The following is a 19,146-nucleotide window of genomic DNA, read 5'->3' as shown; positions in this document are numbered from 1 at the left end:
ACTTTCAGATTGCACTGCGATATGCAATCTGATCTGGGGGGTGTCGTTAACTTTTAATTGACACCCCCAGCGTATCCCATATGGCAGTGTGAACTGCCAGGGGTGCAGATGCGATGCGGGAATACGCTGTATATACGCAGCGTTTGAGCATCGCACAAATGTGAACCGGCACTTAGACATTATTTCTTATTAGGGGTATCTTACCTAAAATAACATTTTGTTGCAGGGGATGCCAAAAGTCTGAGTGCAGACTTCTGAGAAAATCACTGAGCCAATTACACAAGCAGGAAATTGTTTCTGGGGGGCGCTATGTACACATTCTGTACGCAAACCTCCAGGTAGCCATATTGTATTGCACTTTACAGAAAATTACAGAGCTGCAAATTGAAAAGGTAAGGTAATTTTTAATAACATTCAATTACAATATGACTTGTGTCGCCATTGTATATGCTAAATTATTTTTTTTATTTGCTATTTTTTTTCCCCTATGAAAGTGGAATTACCCTTTAAACTTAATAAATTAGAATTAGATAAACTTAACAAAAATGCAAAAAAAAATGTAAATCACACACAGGTTCTTTGGTGGCAATCATTTCAAAGAAGTCTAGTTTTTAAAAATCCTAGGAAGTTATTACTTAATACATGTTATCTGCTTTCATTACTGGCAAGAACAATACCTAAAGACTTTAGCCAAGGCGTTTTCAATTTTCTTGAAGTCGGGTCTCCTCTCTGGATCCTCCTCCCAGCAGCTCTTGACAAGTATATAAACCTGGCAGAACACATGATAATAAGGAGCACAGTAAAGTCCAGTAAATCTCTTATTCTCTAATTTGTTCTCGAATATTAATTTGTGAGATAATTTAAGGGCATGGTGCAGACTACAATTATGGCACAGCATGCAACAGATTTGCCTTGCTAACTTGCTGGAACCCTACAATTATGATTAAACATTCTATATAGCAATGAAGGAAGCAAGGTATCCTCCAGTTAAAACAAATATTAAAGCCTAGTTTAGTTTAATCACACAGCATTTCATCTCCTTTATATTTAGGTAAAGTGTTTTTTTATTTTTTTATTTTAAGTAGATAAGTAATGTTTAGCACAAGCATACATCACGGTACATGTGTCAAAACTGTCCTATAGTAACAAGTTGATAGTTGGACAAAAAGAGGTAGGCAAGGTACATGAAATTTGTCACTGATACCTTTAGTTATATAGTTATTCTGGTTAAAAAAAAGTTTATACAGCTAAAAAAAATATATAAAAAAAAAAAATATATATATATATATATATATATATATATATATATATTGTGACAGAAAGTCAGGTAAATCTATGGGTGTTGTCACAGACGGGAGATACATTTCTGCTTGGTTTAGACAATTCACCAATTACTATAGGGTGTCGGCTGCAGAGGTAGGCAGGAAGGTGTACGGAAGTTGAAAAACCTTCAGCTGTTCAGAATGAGGCAATTAAGGCCTCTATAATTTGTCCAGAGGAAGTCTATTGATTGCTGCCTCCTGAGGCTCGGTGAGCTGGGGAGAGCAGTCAGATGAGAGACTTCTAAAGGTGAGGTGTTGAACTTTTTTTGTGTAAAGAAAAAACCCAATGGACATTTTCTGTATGCTGTAGGACCAGCAGTGTCTGCCCAGCAGTAGGTTGGGAAGACTCCTTAGGTAGGTTCCTGTGTGTGAGAAGGTAGACGCCCACAGCGGCCAGGATTTATTTTGTGTTTTCTTTTGATGTTTTTGATGCATGCACTAGTTTGAAGAAAATTGGAAGAATAAATCATAAACTGTTGTTTTCAACCACTCCTCGGCTATCTCCCTGTGTAACGAACCCACCCAAAGGGGTCCTCCCCACACCCGCTACCGAGCTAATCCCTCACAATATATATATATATATATATATATATATATATATATATATATATATTGTGCATTTAGGAAAGAATCCAGGCTTTGTTTTAAAACAATCTACTGAGCTGACCAAAACCAGCTCTCGAGGGAGTATCTCTCTCTCTCTTTTGTTATTTTTATAAGGAGACTTTATTATCACTTTAAAGTGAATAAATCAGCGCCAAGTTCACTATATGGACCACTTACAGTATTTGTTTATACATGTTGATCATATCCCCCTTACTCTCCTCTTCTCAAGAGAGAATAAATTCAGTTCCTGTAATCCTTCCTCATAGCTAAACTCCTCCATGTCTCTTATCAGATTGGTTGCTCTTCTCTGCACTTTCTCCAGTTCCTCCATATCCTTTTCGTGAACTGGTGCCCAAAACTGAACTGCATATGCCAGATGAGGTCTTACTATTGATCTGTACAGGGTAAAATGATATATATCTCTCTGCTGTCTACACCTCTCTTAATACAAGAAAGGATTTTGCTCACTTTGGAACCAGCAGCTTTGATGCTATTATTAAGCATGCTATTATTAAGCTTATGATCTACCAGAACACCCAGATTCCTCTCCACCGTTCATTAATTTCTCCAGTTATACTCCCCCTGGTATGTATGATGCATGCATAACTTTACATTTATCAACATAAAACCTTATTTGCCACATAGTTGCTGTCACGGTCTAGCCTGCAGATTTGTTTGTGAAATTCTTACCTCCTTGCTCCAGGGTTTGTGCTAGATCTGTGACTCCATTTCACATGTGGTTTATGGCTTCTATGTTCACCTATGGGTGTCGTCTGCTCCATTCTGGGTTTATATCTTCCTCCCTTCTATTACTTCCTGGTTCACCTCCCTGTGTGCTTCCCTATATATACACATGCTCAGTTCAGTGATCCTTGCCCCTTGCCTGAGCATCTTCACCATTTTCTGGGCTCCTGGTTGTTTCTACCTGTATAGGCTGTGTCTGACTACCCTTGTACCGATCCCAGCTTTGTCTATTGTTGTACTTGTCCTGTCCTCGGCTATTTTCCTGGTTTTCCCTTCAGTCTCTTGTTGTACTCTGCTAAGTGGTGTCCGCATTCCCAGCTTGGCTTACCTAGGGTCGCTATCTGGTTCCAGCTTGCTGCAAGGCCATCCCCACCGTCAGGGGCCCTGGTGAGAAAGCAGGCTGGGGCTTAGACTCTGCGCTTTTGGGAACCCCGAGCTGGTGAACTACAAGGGCTCACTACCACAGACTCCTGACAGTTGCCCAATTAAACAGTGCATTGAGGTTTGCTTGTAAGTTGGAGACATCATGTAAGGATGTCATTCCTTTGCATAGCTTGGTGTCACCTGCAAAGACTGAAATGTAACTTTTTTAACCAGACACTATTTCATTTATACTGTAAATATATTAAAAAGTAGGGGTCTCAACACTGAACCTTGGGGTACACCCATAATAACTTTAGACCATTCCGAGTGTAAATCAGTTACCACTACTCTCTGAATACTATCTTTTAACCAGTTTTAAATCAATTTACAAATAGTTTTTTGCAAGCCTGTAGACTTAACCATATATATCAGCTGTGTGTGAGGAACTGTGTCAAATGCGTTGGCAAAATCCAAGTAGTATATCTACAGCCATACCTTTGCAAAAGGTTTTGCTTACTTTCTCATAAAAGGAACTTACTGTATATTGTTTGACAACTTCTGTCTTTCATGAATCCATGCTGTCAATTGCTAAAAATATTTTTTTCTAGCAAAAGTCATCTGTTTTATTTATATCTTTTAATAAACTCTCCAGTGTCTTCCCAACTAGAGAAGTTAAACTAACAGGCCCATAGTTACTTGGCAAAGAGTTTGACCCCTTTATAAATAGAGCCGCTATACCCCAGTCCAGTGGTACTATGCTAGTCATTAAAGAGTCTCTGAAAGTTAGAGACAAAGACTTTGAAATGAAAGGGGTCAATTATTTTAGGGTCAATTATTTTAGGACACATAGATGTCCATCTGGTCCAGGTGCTTTATTCACCTTTGTTCTGTCTAAATATTTCTAGACCATATCAATTTCGAGTCATAGCTGTTCATTTGGGGATGTGTCAATATTGTCCCTATTATAGATTCAAACCCCCCATGCTTCTTTGTATACACAGAGCTGAAGAAGGTGTTTAAAAAAAAATTGTCTTCTTTTTGTCCCCCCGTCACTCACTGCAGAATGTTTTGTAAAGGGCCTACATACTCAGACCTGACCTTTTCTACTATTAATATACATGAAGAATTTTTGATAGTTTGTCCTGCTCGCTTTGCAATCTGTCATTCGTTTTTGCGGCCTTGAATTATTTTTACATATTCTGTTATATTCTTTCTAACGTTTAATCATTTGCCGACCGCCATACGACTATTTACAGCGGCGGTCAGCCTCGTACAGGCAAAGTGACATAGTACTACGTCGCTAGCCTGAGAGCCTCTAGGGGGTGAGCGCGCGCCGCAGGAGGCGCGCTCCCACCCCCGCTCGTTCCCTAACATGTCCGCGCGTGTGACCGGCGGACCCGATGTCCGCCGGTCACTCGCGATCTCCCGCAGGAGAGGGAGAAAGGCAGGCGGCTGATGTAAACAAAGCCACCTGTCATTCTCCCTGGTGTAACAGCAGAGATCATACGATCCTACTATGTAGGATCATATGTCTCTGTAGTTACATCACTAGCCACACCCGTTTACAGTTAGAAGCACGCCCCTAGGGACACATTTAGCGTTGCACAACCACACGTTAAAGTCTAACAGTGCCGAATCGCAAAATACCCCCTGGTCTTTCAGCAGCCAAATCCTCCGGGGCTTAAGTGGTTAAATGATGATAGCATTCATTTTTAAATATTTAAAATATCTTTTCTTAATATTTATAGCTTTTTTAACTTTGGCAATGAGCCACATAGGTTTAATTTTTAGGCTTTTAAACTTATAGTCTTTTAAACTTATAGCCCATGGGAATATTTTTTGCAGTTTGTTTGCATACAGTCTTTTTGAAGAAAAACTGAATTTCTGTTCTGTGTTAAGTTTTTTTTATTCTTTCCAGTATGTATTTGTTGTTTACAGATAAGATTAAATGAAATTGTGTTAGGGTCCATTCACACTAGCGCGACTTGTCAGGCGACCAAGTCGTCTGACAAGTCGCGGTCGGTCGCTTTCCATTGATTAGCACAGGACCCGTTCTAATAGGAGCGACACAAGTCTCTCCGACTTAGAAAAAGGGTCCTGTACTACTTTGGGGCGACCTGGAGGCGACTTGCATTGACTTCAATTATATGAAGTCCGTGCAAGTCGCGCCGCACGCTGTGCACCGCGACTTCACAGGTCGCCCCTGGAAGTCGGATCGCGCCAGTCTGAATGGGCTCTTATGGTCACTGCAACCCAGATGTTCATTTATATGAACATTAGTAATATGCTCTGCATGGTTTGAGCAGAGCTGGATTTATCTTTGGGGCCTCTATGAACTGTACCATAAAATTGTCTTGTAATTGTGTTATAGATTTATAGGTTCTGCTCCTAAACTGTTCCAGCAGTGCCATTACTCTAGTCAATTTTAGGATAGTAAAATCCCCCATTATCATAACTTTGCCAGCCCTTGCAGCCCTTTCTATCTGTGCAAGGAGCTGTGTCTCCACCTCCTCATTAACACTGGGTGGCCTCTAACAAACTCCAATGATTACCTTTGTAGTGTGCACACCCATATGCAGTTTCACCCATAATGCTTCATCCTCACCACACTCTCCATAAACTAGGTCCTCTTTCACACTTGCATTGAGATTACTTCTTACATAGAGACAGACACCACCAACTTCTCCTAGTCCAACATGATAAGGCTTGGTTAGTTGGTCCTGTAGATTTATGGAACAATAATCGGAGGTTCATTAGCAACTTTTCTAGTTAAATGCCGGTGCGTGTACTTAGCAGTTTGCTATTTTTGTTTAAAAGGGGTGGATAAGATATAAATAATTCAAATGCTTAAAAAACTTTATGAAATTTGTTACTTTTTGAAAGGAGGGTTCCATCCATTCTAAGCATAACACAAAGGTTAAAGTATTTGTAAAGAAATATCAATTCATAGTCATTTTAAACTTCATGCAGCAAGCAATCAGGTTGCCTACTTTTCAGTTATAAAAAGTGACTTCAAAAATATTTTTTGTCATGGTACAGCTTGGTTACCTCTTCTCCACCCACCGCAGTGGGCTGGGGGCGTGACTAAAAAAAAAGGCTATTCAACTTCCTGTGGAAATCCCCTCTTTTGCTCCATGGAAACATCTGAAACATCCTCAGACTGTAAACCTGGATAAAGAGACAGCCCTTTCCACTCCCTGCCAACACTAGTTTGAACTTGCTATGGCAGGGTTGGACAGGGGGCATAGTAGTATTATTTTTACTTCAGAACTACAGGCATGTAATGGGGTGGCATGGAAAACTTTTTTCTCCTAAGTCATAAGAATGGATGCAAACTGACTTGGCTAGGACATAACTGTTTCCATGCCTAGCATGGGCAGTAACAAATATGAAGAGGTTCTTTTATAAAGGTGACTTGTGGAACTCCAGGTATTTATTAACTTTTAAACATCTTGTAGACAATGCAGAACATATAATGAGCTTAGAGAGGGGCAAAGTAGTCCCCAACTTATATATTTTAAGCGTAACTTCGCCCAAAGGGGGAAGTTTCACTTTTAAGTCCTTCTCCCTCTTTTGGGGGAAAGCAGGTACCTAGTTTTAGACCATTCGGCCCCCGCTCTCTTCACCCACAGCTTTCTGTGACACGTCAAAATTCCCAGAGGGCTGTGGGGCCATTCACAAAGCACAGGGCGGCTCGAGCATTCACAGTGGGAAACTGGTTGTGAAACTGCAAGCTGTCACAGTCGGCTTCCCACACTAAAGATGCTGGCATATCTGGGAACTTGAGAAAGTGTAGAGAAGGGCAAACAAACTGATGAGAGGCATGGAGGAGCTCAGCTATGAGGAAAGATTAGAGGAACTGATTTTATTCTCTCTTGAGAAGAGGAGATTCAGGGGGGATATGATCAACATGTATAAATACATAAGGGGTCCATATAGTGAACTTGGTGTTGAGTTATTCACTTTAAGGTAATCAGGGAGGACAAGGGGGCACTGTTTTTGTCTAGAGGAAAAGAGATTTCGTTTCCAAATATGGAAAGGTTTCTTCACAGTAAGAGCTGTGAAAATGTGGAATAGACTCCCTCCAGAGGTGGTTCTGGTCAGCTCACTAGATTGCTTTAAAAAAGGCCAGGATTCTTTCCTAGGTGTACATAATATAACTGGGTACTAATATTTATAGGCAGGGCTCGAGTCCTGCAGGAACGCATGGGAACGGCGTTCCTGTACTTTTTTCATAGCAGGAATGCCGTTCCCATTGGCAGCTGCGTCCTGCAGGCAGGGCCACTGTCAAGGGGGAACCACAATCCCCCGCTGTGCAGCTATTTAGAAAAAAAAAATGTCTCCGGGCCCCCTGTGTTTCATGGGAGCGGGAACAGTCAGTGGACTATTTTATCAGTTTCGGGTAGGCGGATTAATCCGCCGCAGCGCGCTACACAACTCCAGCCTGGTCACCTGCCTCTTCATTGTGAACAGATGGTGACCGGCTGGAAACGCTGTGGCAGATTAATCCTCCTACCCGAAACTGATAAAATAGTCCACTTACTGTTCCAGCTTCCATGGAACACAGGGGTCCGGCAGGCGCTGTGGGTGGTCCGGCGTTGTTGCTGACCTGAGTGACAAGCAGTGTACGGTGACTAGTGAGAGGTGCCCCCCCCTCCCCATAGAGGACAGGTGTGTGATTCTCCCTCCCTCCTCCTCCGAGTTCCCAGTGTGGGCGGGGCGCAGGGTTCCCTCTCCTGGTATCAGAGTCCTGCAGGAAAGGTGATAGGTTCCCGGGCCTAGTGAGGGGGCAGAGCCTGAACACTCCTTCCCTGGGGCATACATACACCCTGGGGGGATCAGAGTGAGATTCCAGGTGGTCACCCCTTGGGTCTGTGTCTGTGTCCTCCTGTCAGTCTATAGGTATGGCCGCCCCACACTAGTCCTCCTATCAGAGCAGTGATTGGGCTTTTCCTGTGATTGCTGTGTCCTGAGGAGATCCCAGTCTGATCAGTTCATCCTATCCAATGCTGTGTACACAGAGGATATAAAATGTCCACTTGAACCCCGCTACCAACTGTCAATAAACGCAATGCTGACCAAGTAAGTGAAAAGGCCCAAATAAATATTGTGTCCTGGTGGTGTGTGCATGGACCCCGCTGACCTGTGTGTGTACAGGGGGTGTACACCCCAACGTGTGCTGTATAGTGTATTATCAGGGCGCCGTCACTCTGCCTCGCTGGGGTTTGGCCGCACTGTGCCTGCTCTTTCTCATAGACTTCTATGAGATTTGTGCATTTTCTAAAGTTGCACTAAATGTCCCACATGCTGCATCTTTAGTGAGATTTCTGAAATGCACCAAAAAACGCGGGACTTAATAGAAGTCTATAGGAACCCGTGCAAAAACCACAGGTGCTTTCCAGCAAACTTCAGCAGGGCAGTGTGAAGGCTCCCTTGTACCGTAATTCCAGACACCTTAAAGTTATTGTAAAGTCTTGTGTGTTTTCTTTTATGACATGTTATACTTGCCTCCTCTGTGTAGTGGTTTTGCACAGAGCAGCCGGGATCCTCCTCTGTCTGCTGTCAAGGGGGAACCACAATCCCCCCACATGTGCAGCTATTTAGAAAAAAAAAAGTCTCCGGGCCCCCTGTGTTCCATGGGAGCGGGAACAGTAAGTGGACTATTTTATCAGTTTCGGGTTTAGGCGGATTAATCTGCAATGTGAAAAGATCATGAAAGGTTGGGAACTCTGCGGCAGATTAATCCGCCTACCCGAAACTGATAAAATAGTCCACTTACTGTTCCCGCTCCCATGGAACACAGGGGGTCCGGAGACATTTTTTTTTTTCTAAACAGCTGCACAGGTGGGGGATTATCCAAATGGTGGACAGGATTTTGGAGTCCCGCCCGCTCCACCTGCCCCCCTCTACCATGGGGTATTAACAGTGCTGCATTTGAATTGTTGTCTTAGCGCCAGTTCACACATATGCGATGACAGACCTTGCATGTGATGCGCAGCGCACTGCTATGCAAATCACATGCAATGTGTGTGCGATGCAAATTCAGCCATACAGAATGTATGGCTGAATTTGCATCGCATTCGGACACAACTCGCACAGGACCCTTTTTTGCGTCCACACCAGGATTGGATCGCATGGGTGTTCACACCCATGCGATCCGATTCATGTTGGAACTGACAGTTCGCACTGCGATATGCAAACTGATCAGGGGGTGTCGTTAACTTTGTATTGACAGCCCCAGCGATTTGTGTATGGCAGTGTGAACTGCCTGCGAGTTGAATGCGATGCGGGAACCCGCAGTGGATTTGCAGGGTTCCCGCATCGCATATATGTGAACTGGGACTAATACCAAGCAGGTTTGGAGTGACACATCTGAGGGGCATTGCTGTAAGTTAGGGTACACTAGTGTTGCCCTCTGAAGAGTGAACCACAATGGATCACTTTTCAGAGGGTGTTTGCCAGGTGGCAAGGAAGCATTTTGATGCCTCCTCACCATCTAATTTAATCCTTAAAAACCTGCACCACTTACAAAGGTTCCTCCTTATATCAGGACCCCCCCCCCTTCCTTAGTGCATTTACTCTGCGGAAGGTGGTCTCTGGTCACCAGAGTCCCCCCTACATCAGAGTTCCCGGTATTCCCCTTTACATCAGTCTGCAGGATTCCCCCCTACAGTGCAAGGGGGAACTCTGTGGACGCTGATGTGAAGGGGAGCTCTGATGTAAAGGGCAATGCTGCAGACCCTGATGTAAGTGGGACCTCTGATGTAAAGGGGAATGCAGTGGACTCTAATATAAGGTGGTCACCAGAGCCCCCCCCCCCCCCCCCATATCAGAGTTCCCCTTTAGAGTATGATCTGCAGAATTCCCCTTAATGTCAGAGTTCCCTTGCATTGTAAGGGGGAATCCTGCAGACTCTGATGTAAGGAGGAACTCTTTGCTGGCTGGGTTATATTAACCTGACCTTCGTGTAAATGGAGAAATATGGCTTTTGACTTTTGTTTAACTTAAACACATTGCTAATAGCGCTATCTACATGTTCATAATTTAGAATATTGATATTTGCACTGTTTACCAAAGAATATGGGCATTTTAGGTATTTTTTTGCAATGTCGAGGGGGGGGGGGATCCTGGGTGAGTTCCCACACTTTTTTTCCCAGGACTTGACCCCTGTTTATAGGTATTTATAGGTAAAGTTGATCCAGGGAATATCCGATTGTCTCTCGGGGGATCAAGAAGGAATTTTCTCAAAAACGTCTTCCAGGACAGCCCATGAGACCTTAGGGCTCCTCCCCCAGGGACAGGAAACACATTCCAAAATTTAAATAAAAGGCGGTCCCTTCAGTCCTCACCTTCAGTATTTAGTGTTTCCTCCGGACAGGGGGTAACATGTTCCTGGAACTGAAGCTCCCGGTCTCCTGGACTGTCCACGGAAAGACTTGGAAAGATGCATCTCCTCTTGCCCATAGCGGTACCCCTTAAGTGCCGCAATAGGGGCTGACCGCTGTCTCCTGTTCTCTTGGCCACTCGACAGGACCACGGAGGTTGTCTGGTGGAGCGCTGGGGAGTCCGCTCCGTTTTTGGCAGGTTCCTTGGAGCAGCAGTGCTGTGTACCCGTGAACCGCCAACTTCGAAGAAATTTGAAGTTGGCGCCAAAAGCGGAGGGGGCGGAACTCAGACGCGTCCACTCTGGCCTCACAGGAAGTGACAGTGTTACTTCCGGCGCAGTGACGACATCCGCGGGCGCCGGAAACCCTCGTTCCAGTTTCCGGAGGCGCGAACAGAGAGTTCAAATGGGCGACCGATGTTAGGGGAAACAGCAGTTGCTGGGACCACCATACAGAGCGATGGACACCACGGCAGCAACCGCACAGGCGGCGGAAGTCGGCTCTGGCATCGGCACCTCTCAGGTAAGCAAGGGGGATATGTACACCTTATTTGCAGGTACCTGTTAGGAACTCCGTCTTTTTCCTTCCCTTTCTCTAAATGTTTGTAAGGGCTGGGTTAAAAGAGCACCATTTCCCTCTTTTCTGTCCACGAGGTAGAAGGGAAAAGCGGGAGGAGGGGGGGGGCACAAATCCCTAAATTAAAAACTGTGAATTTTTGTATCCTATCTTTTAGGCCAAGGCTCAGGACAAAATCCCACCTCAGGCCCCCAAAAAGAAATGTGCTGTATGCGGAGCAAAATTAAGTTCCTCTTGGAATAAAACAGTGTGCCGGGCATGCATAGAAAATCTGGTCAGAGATGACCCTACAGTCTCTACCCAGAGGATGCTGTCCTCAGTGAGAGATGAACTAACAAACACGTTCAGTTCATTCAGAACTCTCATGGAAAAAATGCAGGCACCAACCCAGATCCCCACCTGAGTTCAGACCCCGGTATCCCTGACCAAGCCATCACAAAGCTTTGAGGAGGAAGAGTCAGAATCTTCCCACTCCTCTGTGGAGGGATCAGGATCAGAGGAGGAACCTAAAGAAAATAATTCCTATGGTAAGTCCAATTTCAAACTGAGCTTGGAGGATGTGGATGACCTACTCAAAGCGGTATATGTCACTCTAGAGATTGAGGAGGAGAAAGTGCAGCTCTCTAAGCATGACCTTATGTACGCCAGTCATAAGAAACAGGCTAGAGTGTTCCCTGTGCATAGCTCCCTGTTAGATACAATTAAACAGGAATGGAATTCACCTGATAAGAAACCTTTCTTTCCTAGAAACTTGAAAAGGAGGTATCCATTTGACGACAGTAAGGAGCAGCCCTGGAAGAAAATCCCCAAATTGGATGCTTCTCTTGCCAGAATATCCAAGGGAACTGACTTGGCATTTGAGGATTCAGGGTCACTAAAGGACCCTATGGATAAGAAAACTGACACCACATTACGTAGGGTTTGGGAAGCCTCCATGATGAGTTTAAAACCTGCCCTGGCATCCACCTGCATAGCCAGACACCTAGAGTTATGGCTATCTCAGATCCAAGCGCACATATCTGCCGGAACATCAAGAGAACAGATTATAAAGTCATTTCCACTCTTGTTTCAGGCAGTAGGATTCTTAGCGGATTCTTCAGCTGAAGCTGTAAGAATGGCAGCAAGAACCTCAGCATTGGCTAACACAGCCAGACGAAGCCTATGGCTCAAGACATGGTCAGGGGATCTCACTTCTAAGTCACGCCTCTGTGGTCTTCCCTTCACAGGCGACCACCTCTTTGGCCCAGGCCTAACAGAGGCCCTGGAGCGCACAGCAGAAAAAAAGAAGGGATTCCCAGAAAAGAAAAAGTACCCCTATGCCCCAAAGAATTTTCGTGGCAGGGGCAAACAGCAGAGATCTAGTGAAACTCAGCAAACTTTCAAGAAACACTGGACTGGGCATAAAGGTAGGGGGAGGGGTAACATATTGTTTAACCCTCCTCAACGCCCCAACAAACCCCAATGACTCCCTTCTCAAAGTGGGAGGGAGATTAAGGGCCTTCCTCCCACAGTGGAAGGGAATTACTTCCAGCCCTTTTATTCCGGATCTGGTAGGCAGAGGGCACAAACTGGAGTTTTGTCACCAACCTCCAGAAAGAACCATGATTACAAGTCTGCCCAGGGATCCAACCAAGGCCACCGCCCTGAGTCTCCAATTAGGGGACCTTTTAGATCAAGAGGTGATAATCCCAGTCCCCAAGGAAGAACAGGGAACAGGGTTTTATTCCCACATCTTCGTGATACGAAAACCTTCAGGAAGTCATCGGTTGATCCTGAACTTACGCAATCTAAACCTATCAATAGCATACAAACATTTTCGCATGGAATCAATATACTCCATAGGGAACCTATTGTATCCAGGGTGTTACATGGCAACCCTGGATCTAAAAGATGCGTATTTTCACATCCCGATACACAAATCCTACCAGAAGTTCCTGAGACTGGCAGTAAGGATAGGACTAGAAGTCAAACACTTCCAATTCCAGGCACTACCCTTCGGGTTATCCTCAGCCCCACGGATCTTTACCAAGGTCCTGGGGGAGTCACTAGCCCCACTAAGACTAAAGTCCATCATGATCACCCCCTACTTGGACGACATCCTGGTAGTGGCAGAATCATACCAGAAACTGAAGGCAGACCTCCTAATAGTTCAGGAATTTCTATCTTCCCTAGGCTGGATCATCAACAGGCAAAAATCCTGCCTAATACCCTCGCAGAGAGTAACTTACCTCGGATACGAGATTTCCTCTCGGGATCAGATGATCTTTCTCCCTCAGTCCAAGATAGAGAAAATGGACCAGATGGTAGCCTCCTTGCAGACCAATTCATGGGTCTCTCTGAGGGACATTACAAGGGTAATAGGCTTGATGACCTCCTGTTTCCCAACAATTCTTACTAAAGAGTTGGGACGGACGGCCAAGTTCCTTGGAACAAAAAGTAAGGATTCCCACCAGAATAAAAAGAACTCTTTGGTGGTGGAGATCCTCTCTTCACCTATCAAAAGGGCTAGGCTGGACCATCCAGGTGTCACAGAGGATCACCACGGATGCAAGCGCTTCCGGATGGGGGGCATATCTGCAGAACAAATGGGCGCAGGGAACATGGTCCCCATCACAGATAAAAACTTCATCAAACCAAAAGGAACTTATGGCGGTCCAAAAGGCCTTAGAGTTTTTTCAGGTAGATGTAGAGGGAAGCCATCTACAAATCCGGTCAGACAATATAGCAACTGTGGCGTACCTGAACAAGCAAGGAGGTACTCGAAGTCAGGGTCTACAAGCCATAGCACAGAAGATCTTTGTCTGGGCCGAACGGAATCTAACATCCATCTCGGCTATCCACCTGAAAGGGACGCAGAATTGTCTAGCAGACCATCTCAGCCGCCACCAGGTGAATCAGGACAATTGGTCCCTCAACCCAGAGGTATTTGCAAATATCACAACCTCATGGGGTTTTCCAGTAGTGGACCTATTTGCTGCCCAGGCAAACAGGAAAATAGAAAGATTTTTCTCCATAACTCAGGGGGATCAGGCATTAGGCATCGACGCCTTTGCCTACCCCTGGAAAGTCAAACTCTGTTACGCATTTCCTCCGGTCAGATTGATCCCACAGGTCCTTCAGAAATTCATCCAGGAAGACACAGAGATGATCCTGATAGCCCCGTACTGGCCCAAAAGGCCATGGTTTGCACGCCTTCAGGCTCTAGCGACAAAACCTCCAATGGTCTTACCCTGGAGACCGGACCTATTGACACAAGGTCCGGTGGTCCATCCATACATCAGGAGCCTAAACCTGACGGCCTGGTATCTGAGGAACAGATACTAGGCTCTCAGGGGTTCTCAGACAGAGTCATCCAAACGTTAACCAGCTGTCGAAAGCCAGTCACAAGGAAGATGTATGCTAAAATTTGGAAGAAATTCCATTTTTGGATGATGGAGAATCAGAGGCATTCTCCAGATATACCAACCATCTTAGAATTCTTTCAAGAGGGCATCGACAAAGGTCTCTCCCTGGGAACTTTAAAGGTACAGGCTGCCGCCCTTAGTGTCTTTCTTCAGTTTTCCCTTAGAGAAGACCCAAATGTGTATAATTTTTTCAGAGCAATTGCCCGGACAAAGCCGACCGTGATAAAAACGTGTCCAGCTTGGAATCTATCCTTGGTACTTCAGGTTTTGGTAACCAGTCCATTTGAACCCTTGGAAGATTTGTCAGAAAAATTGCTCACCCTAAAAACTTTATTTTTAGTAGCTATAACTTCAGCTAGAAGGGTAAGTGAACTACAGGCTCTCTCAATCAGAGAACCTTTTCTCATGATTTTTGATGACAGGATTGTGCTAAAAACAGATCCAGGGTTTTTGCCCAAAATAGTTTCTTCCTTTCATAGGACTCAGGACATAGTTCTTCCTACATTTTGTAATTTCCCAAATAACGATAAGGAAAAAGAATTCAGTTGTTTAGATGTCAGAAGAGCCCTTCTGAGATACCTGGAGGTGACTAAAACCTTCAGGAAAAGTGATACTTTCTTTATACAGTTTTCAGGCTCCCATAAAGGGGAAAAAGCTTCTAAGGCCACCTTAGCAAGATGGATAAAACAGGCTATCACAGAAGCCTATCTAGTGAAGAAGGTGACTCCACCTTTCATTAATGCACACTCAACTAGAGCTTTGTCCACGTCTTGGGCTGAAAGGGCAGGTGCCTCACCAGATCAGATCTGTAAGGCAGCTACCTGGTCTAACTTTTCGACCTTCGTTAGACATTATCGCCTGGACCTCCTCTCTTCTCAGGAACAGGCATTTGGTCGAAAGGTGCTCCAGGCAGTAGTCCCTCCCTAGACTGGTAAGTTTCTTGCTCATCGTCTCATGGGCTGTCCTGGAAGACGTTTTTGAGAAAAGCTGAGTTATACTTACTGGTAACTCCTTTTCTAGTAGTCTTCCAGGACAGCCGGATTCCCACCCGGTTTATCTGGTATTATGTATAATGTATGATATGTGTGTGTATATATATATATATATATATCTATATATGTATGTTTTACAGAATGTCCTACGGTTCTCATGAAATACTGAAGGTGAGGACTGAAGGGACCGCCTTTTATTTAAATTTTGGAATGTGTTTCCTGTCCCTGGGGGAGGAGCCCTAAGGTCTCATGGGCTGTCCTGGAAGACTACTAGAAAAGGAGTTACCAGTAAGTATAACTCAGCTTTTTTCCCCTCCTGTAGCAAATTGGATCATGCGTTGCTGTTTTTTTTTTGCCTTCCTCAGTATGAGATTGTATAGTTGTGTTTTCTTTACTGTTTTTTTTTTTTTTTTATTGGTTGAGCCAGATGGACTTTTCTCAACCTTGCTAACTATGTAACTATGCACTGGGAACCCGAAGACTAGACCTTGTGAGGATGGCGCTGGATCCATGGACAAGTAAGTGTCCTTTTATTAAAAGTCAGCAGCTACAGTATTTGTGAAGAGAAGGAGAGATAAGGCCGCTTTAGTGAGGAAGGCTGTCCGGTCCTTTGTTGCGGCGAAGAGGTTGCACTAAGGGCAGCTCTTGTGTGAGAAGAAGCAGCTCTATAGGATCATAAAAGGAAAGAAAGGTGCCTCTAAGTACAATATTAAAAGATTTATTGTTAAATCTTAAAGAGGATTAAAAACACTTACAAAATGGCAGAGGTAACAGGCATGTAATTACTGTCCTCTTGTTGATCACTGTGTATTCACTTTGCCAGGTAAGGGAGGATGAGAAAGCCATCCTGCAGCTGTCTGGATTGCCTGGTGATGTAGAAGAACGATGAAGCAAAGAGGCAATTGGCAGCCCGGGTTATGGAACCAAGCTGGAACGCACGCAGCCAATGTGGCGTCAGGTGAAGGCAGTAGGCTGTAGTGCGTTTGGGAGCATGCATGGCTCCTTTGTCAGACCTATGCCCATGTTTGTTCAGCAGGCTTATGAGAGAACAGTGGGAGGAGAAAGAGGAGGGGAAGAACAAGCTGATAGGATAGGGGAGAAGGGGGAAGGGAGCGGGCTTGCTCGTAAGTGGCTGTGGGAGTGTTTTGCCAGGATCTCATATTGGAAACAGCTGTAAGCAGGCATACACATATGATTGTACTATGGCAATGATGTAAATGGCAAAGAAAAATTGTAGGGCATACGGAGATGGAGGAAAAGGGGGAAGGGAGCGGGTTTGCTGAAATATAATTACGGAGGTGTATTGCCAGGAGATCTTATTGCAAACAGCTGTAAGCAGGCCTACACTTACGATCATACTATGTCAGTAATATGGATAGCAAAATTAGGTTATAAGGTATACGGAATGGTAAGTATGTGTGAGCTGTTATTGTGATAACATGCACAGTATATATGACAGGTCAGTTTATGGTGTGGCACGGTAGGTGGGAATTTCAAAGATACATTGAATCTAAGGGATATTGAAATATTAAGAAAATATATATATATACACAGTATCTCACAAACGTGAGCACACCCCTCCCATTTTTGTAAATATTTTATATCGTTTCATGTGACAACACTGAAGAAATTACACTTTGCTACATGTAAAGTAGTGAGTGTACAGCTTGTATAACAGTGTAAATTTGCTGTCCCCTCAAAATAACTCAACACACAGCCAATAATGTCTAAACCGCTGGAAACAAAAGTGAGTACACCCCTAAGTGAAAATGTCCAAATTGGGCCCAGTGTCAATATTTTGTGTGGCCACCATTATTTTCAAGCACTGCCTTAACCCTCTTGGGCATGGAGTTCACCAGAGCTTCACAGGTTGCCACTGGAGTCCTCTTCCACTCCTCCATGACGACATCATGGAGCTGGTGGATGTTAAAGATCTTGTGCTCCTCCACCTTCTGTTTGAGGATGCCCCACAGATGCTCAATAGGGTTTATGTCTGGAGACCTGCTTAGACAGTCCATCACCTTTACCCTCAGATTCTTTAGCAAGGCAGTGGTCATCTTGGAGGGGTGTTTGGGGTTGTTATCATGTTTGAAAACTGCCCTGCGGCCCAGCCTCTGAAGGGAGGGGATCATGCTCTGCTTCAGTATGTCACAGTACATGTTGGCATTCATGGTTCCCTCATTGAACTGTAGCTCCCCAGTGCCAGCAGCACTTATGCAGCCCCAGACCATGACATTCCTACCACCATGCTTGACTGTAAGCAAGACACACGTGTCTTTGTACTCCTCACCTGGTTGTTGCCACAGACGCTTGACATCATCTGAACCAAATATATTTATCTTGGTCTCATCAGACCACAGGACATGGTTCCAGTAATCCATGTCCTTAGTCTGCTTGTCTTCAGCAAACTGTTTGCAGGCTTTCTTGTGAATCATCTTCTCAAAGTGGGGTCCCCCAGGGTTCTGTCCTGGGACCAATCCTGTTTAATTTATTCATAAATGATCTAGAGGAGGGGATATCTAGTACAATCTCAGTATTTGCGGATGATACTAAATTAGGCATGCCAATATCTTCTATGCAGGATGTGGAAACCTTGCAAGCGGACCTGAACAAAATAACGGAGTGGGCAACTACATGGCAGATGAGATTTAATGTTGAAAAATGTAAAGTAATGCACTTGGGGGCCAGAAACCAGAAAGCAAGCTACTCGCTAGGGGGGGAACCTCTGGGTGAGTCTAGGATGGAAAAGGACTTAGGGGTACTGGTAGACAACAGGCTTGGCAGTGGCATGCAATGCCAGGCCGCAGCAAGCAAAGCCAACAGAATACTGGGATGTATAAAAAAGGGGATTCACTCCAGAAATAAAGAGATTATTCTCCCGCTCTACAAGACTCTGGTCCGGCCACATCTGGAGTATGCTGTCCAGTTCTGGGCACCGGTCCTCAGAAAGGATGTGCTGGAACTGGAGAAAGTCCAGAGAAGGGCAACAAAAATAATTAGGGGGATGGAGGACATCAGCTATGAAGAAAGACTACAAGCCCTGAACTTATTCTCTCTGGAGAAGAGACGATTGAGGGGGGATATGATATCAATGTACAAATACTGTACTGGCGACCCGAGCATAAGGAACAAACTATTCAGAGAAAGGAGATACAATAAGACACGTGGCCACTCACTAAAACTAGAGGAAAGGCGGTTTAACCTTAAAGTGCGTAAGGGGTTCTTCACTGTAAGAGCGGTAGGGATGTGGAATTCTCTTCCACAAGCAGTCGTATCAGCAGGGAGCATTGATAGTTTCAAAAAACTGTTAGATGGACACCTTAAAGACCACAACATACAGGGGTATACAATGTACGGCTAAAAGCAAACACACACACACATCATAGGTTGAACTGGATGGACTCATGTCTTTTTTCAACCTCACTAACTATGTAACTATGTAACTATCTTTAGAAAAGGCTTCCTTATGGGACGACAGCCATGCAGACCAATTTGATGCAGTGTGCAGCACTGTGAGCACTGACAGGCTGACCCCCCCCCCCCCCCTTAAACCTCTGCAGCAATGCTGTCAGCACTCATATGTCTATTTGCCAAAGACAACCTCTGGATATGACGCTGAGCACGTGCAATCAACTTCTTTGGTTGACCATAGTGGGGCCTGTTCTGAGTAGAACCTGTCCTATTAAACCGCTGTATGGTCTTGGCCACCGTGCTGCAGCTCACTTTCAGGGTCTTGGCAATCTTCTTATAGCCT

General features: G+C 44.6%; 1 protein-coding gene across 1 annotated transcript in view; it reads right to left on the bottom strand.

Annotated features, from left to right (window-relative positions):
• GUCY2C (guanylate cyclase 2C) overlaps nt 1-19,146 on the bottom strand; it is a gene marked incomplete at both ends in the record, with an annotated part of 728,187 nt that overhangs the window by 248,367 nt on the left and 460,674 nt on the right. Inside the window, one exon of the mRNA XM_082266300.1 lies at nt 678-769. Within this exon, the coding sequence (XP_082122426.1) occupies nt 678-769 (92 nt within the window). The remainder of the gene's footprint in view (nt 1-677; nt 770-19,146) is intronic.

The sequence above is a fragment of the Pelophylax lessonae genome (assembly GCF_965119305.1).
Source record: "Pelophylax lessonae genome assembly, chromosome: 8".
NCBI lineage: Eukaryota > Metazoa > Chordata > Amphibia > Anura > Ranidae > Pelophylax > Pelophylax lessonae.
Note: the sequence above shows the minus strand (reverse complement) of the source record. Positions and strands in the feature narration are given on the sequence as shown.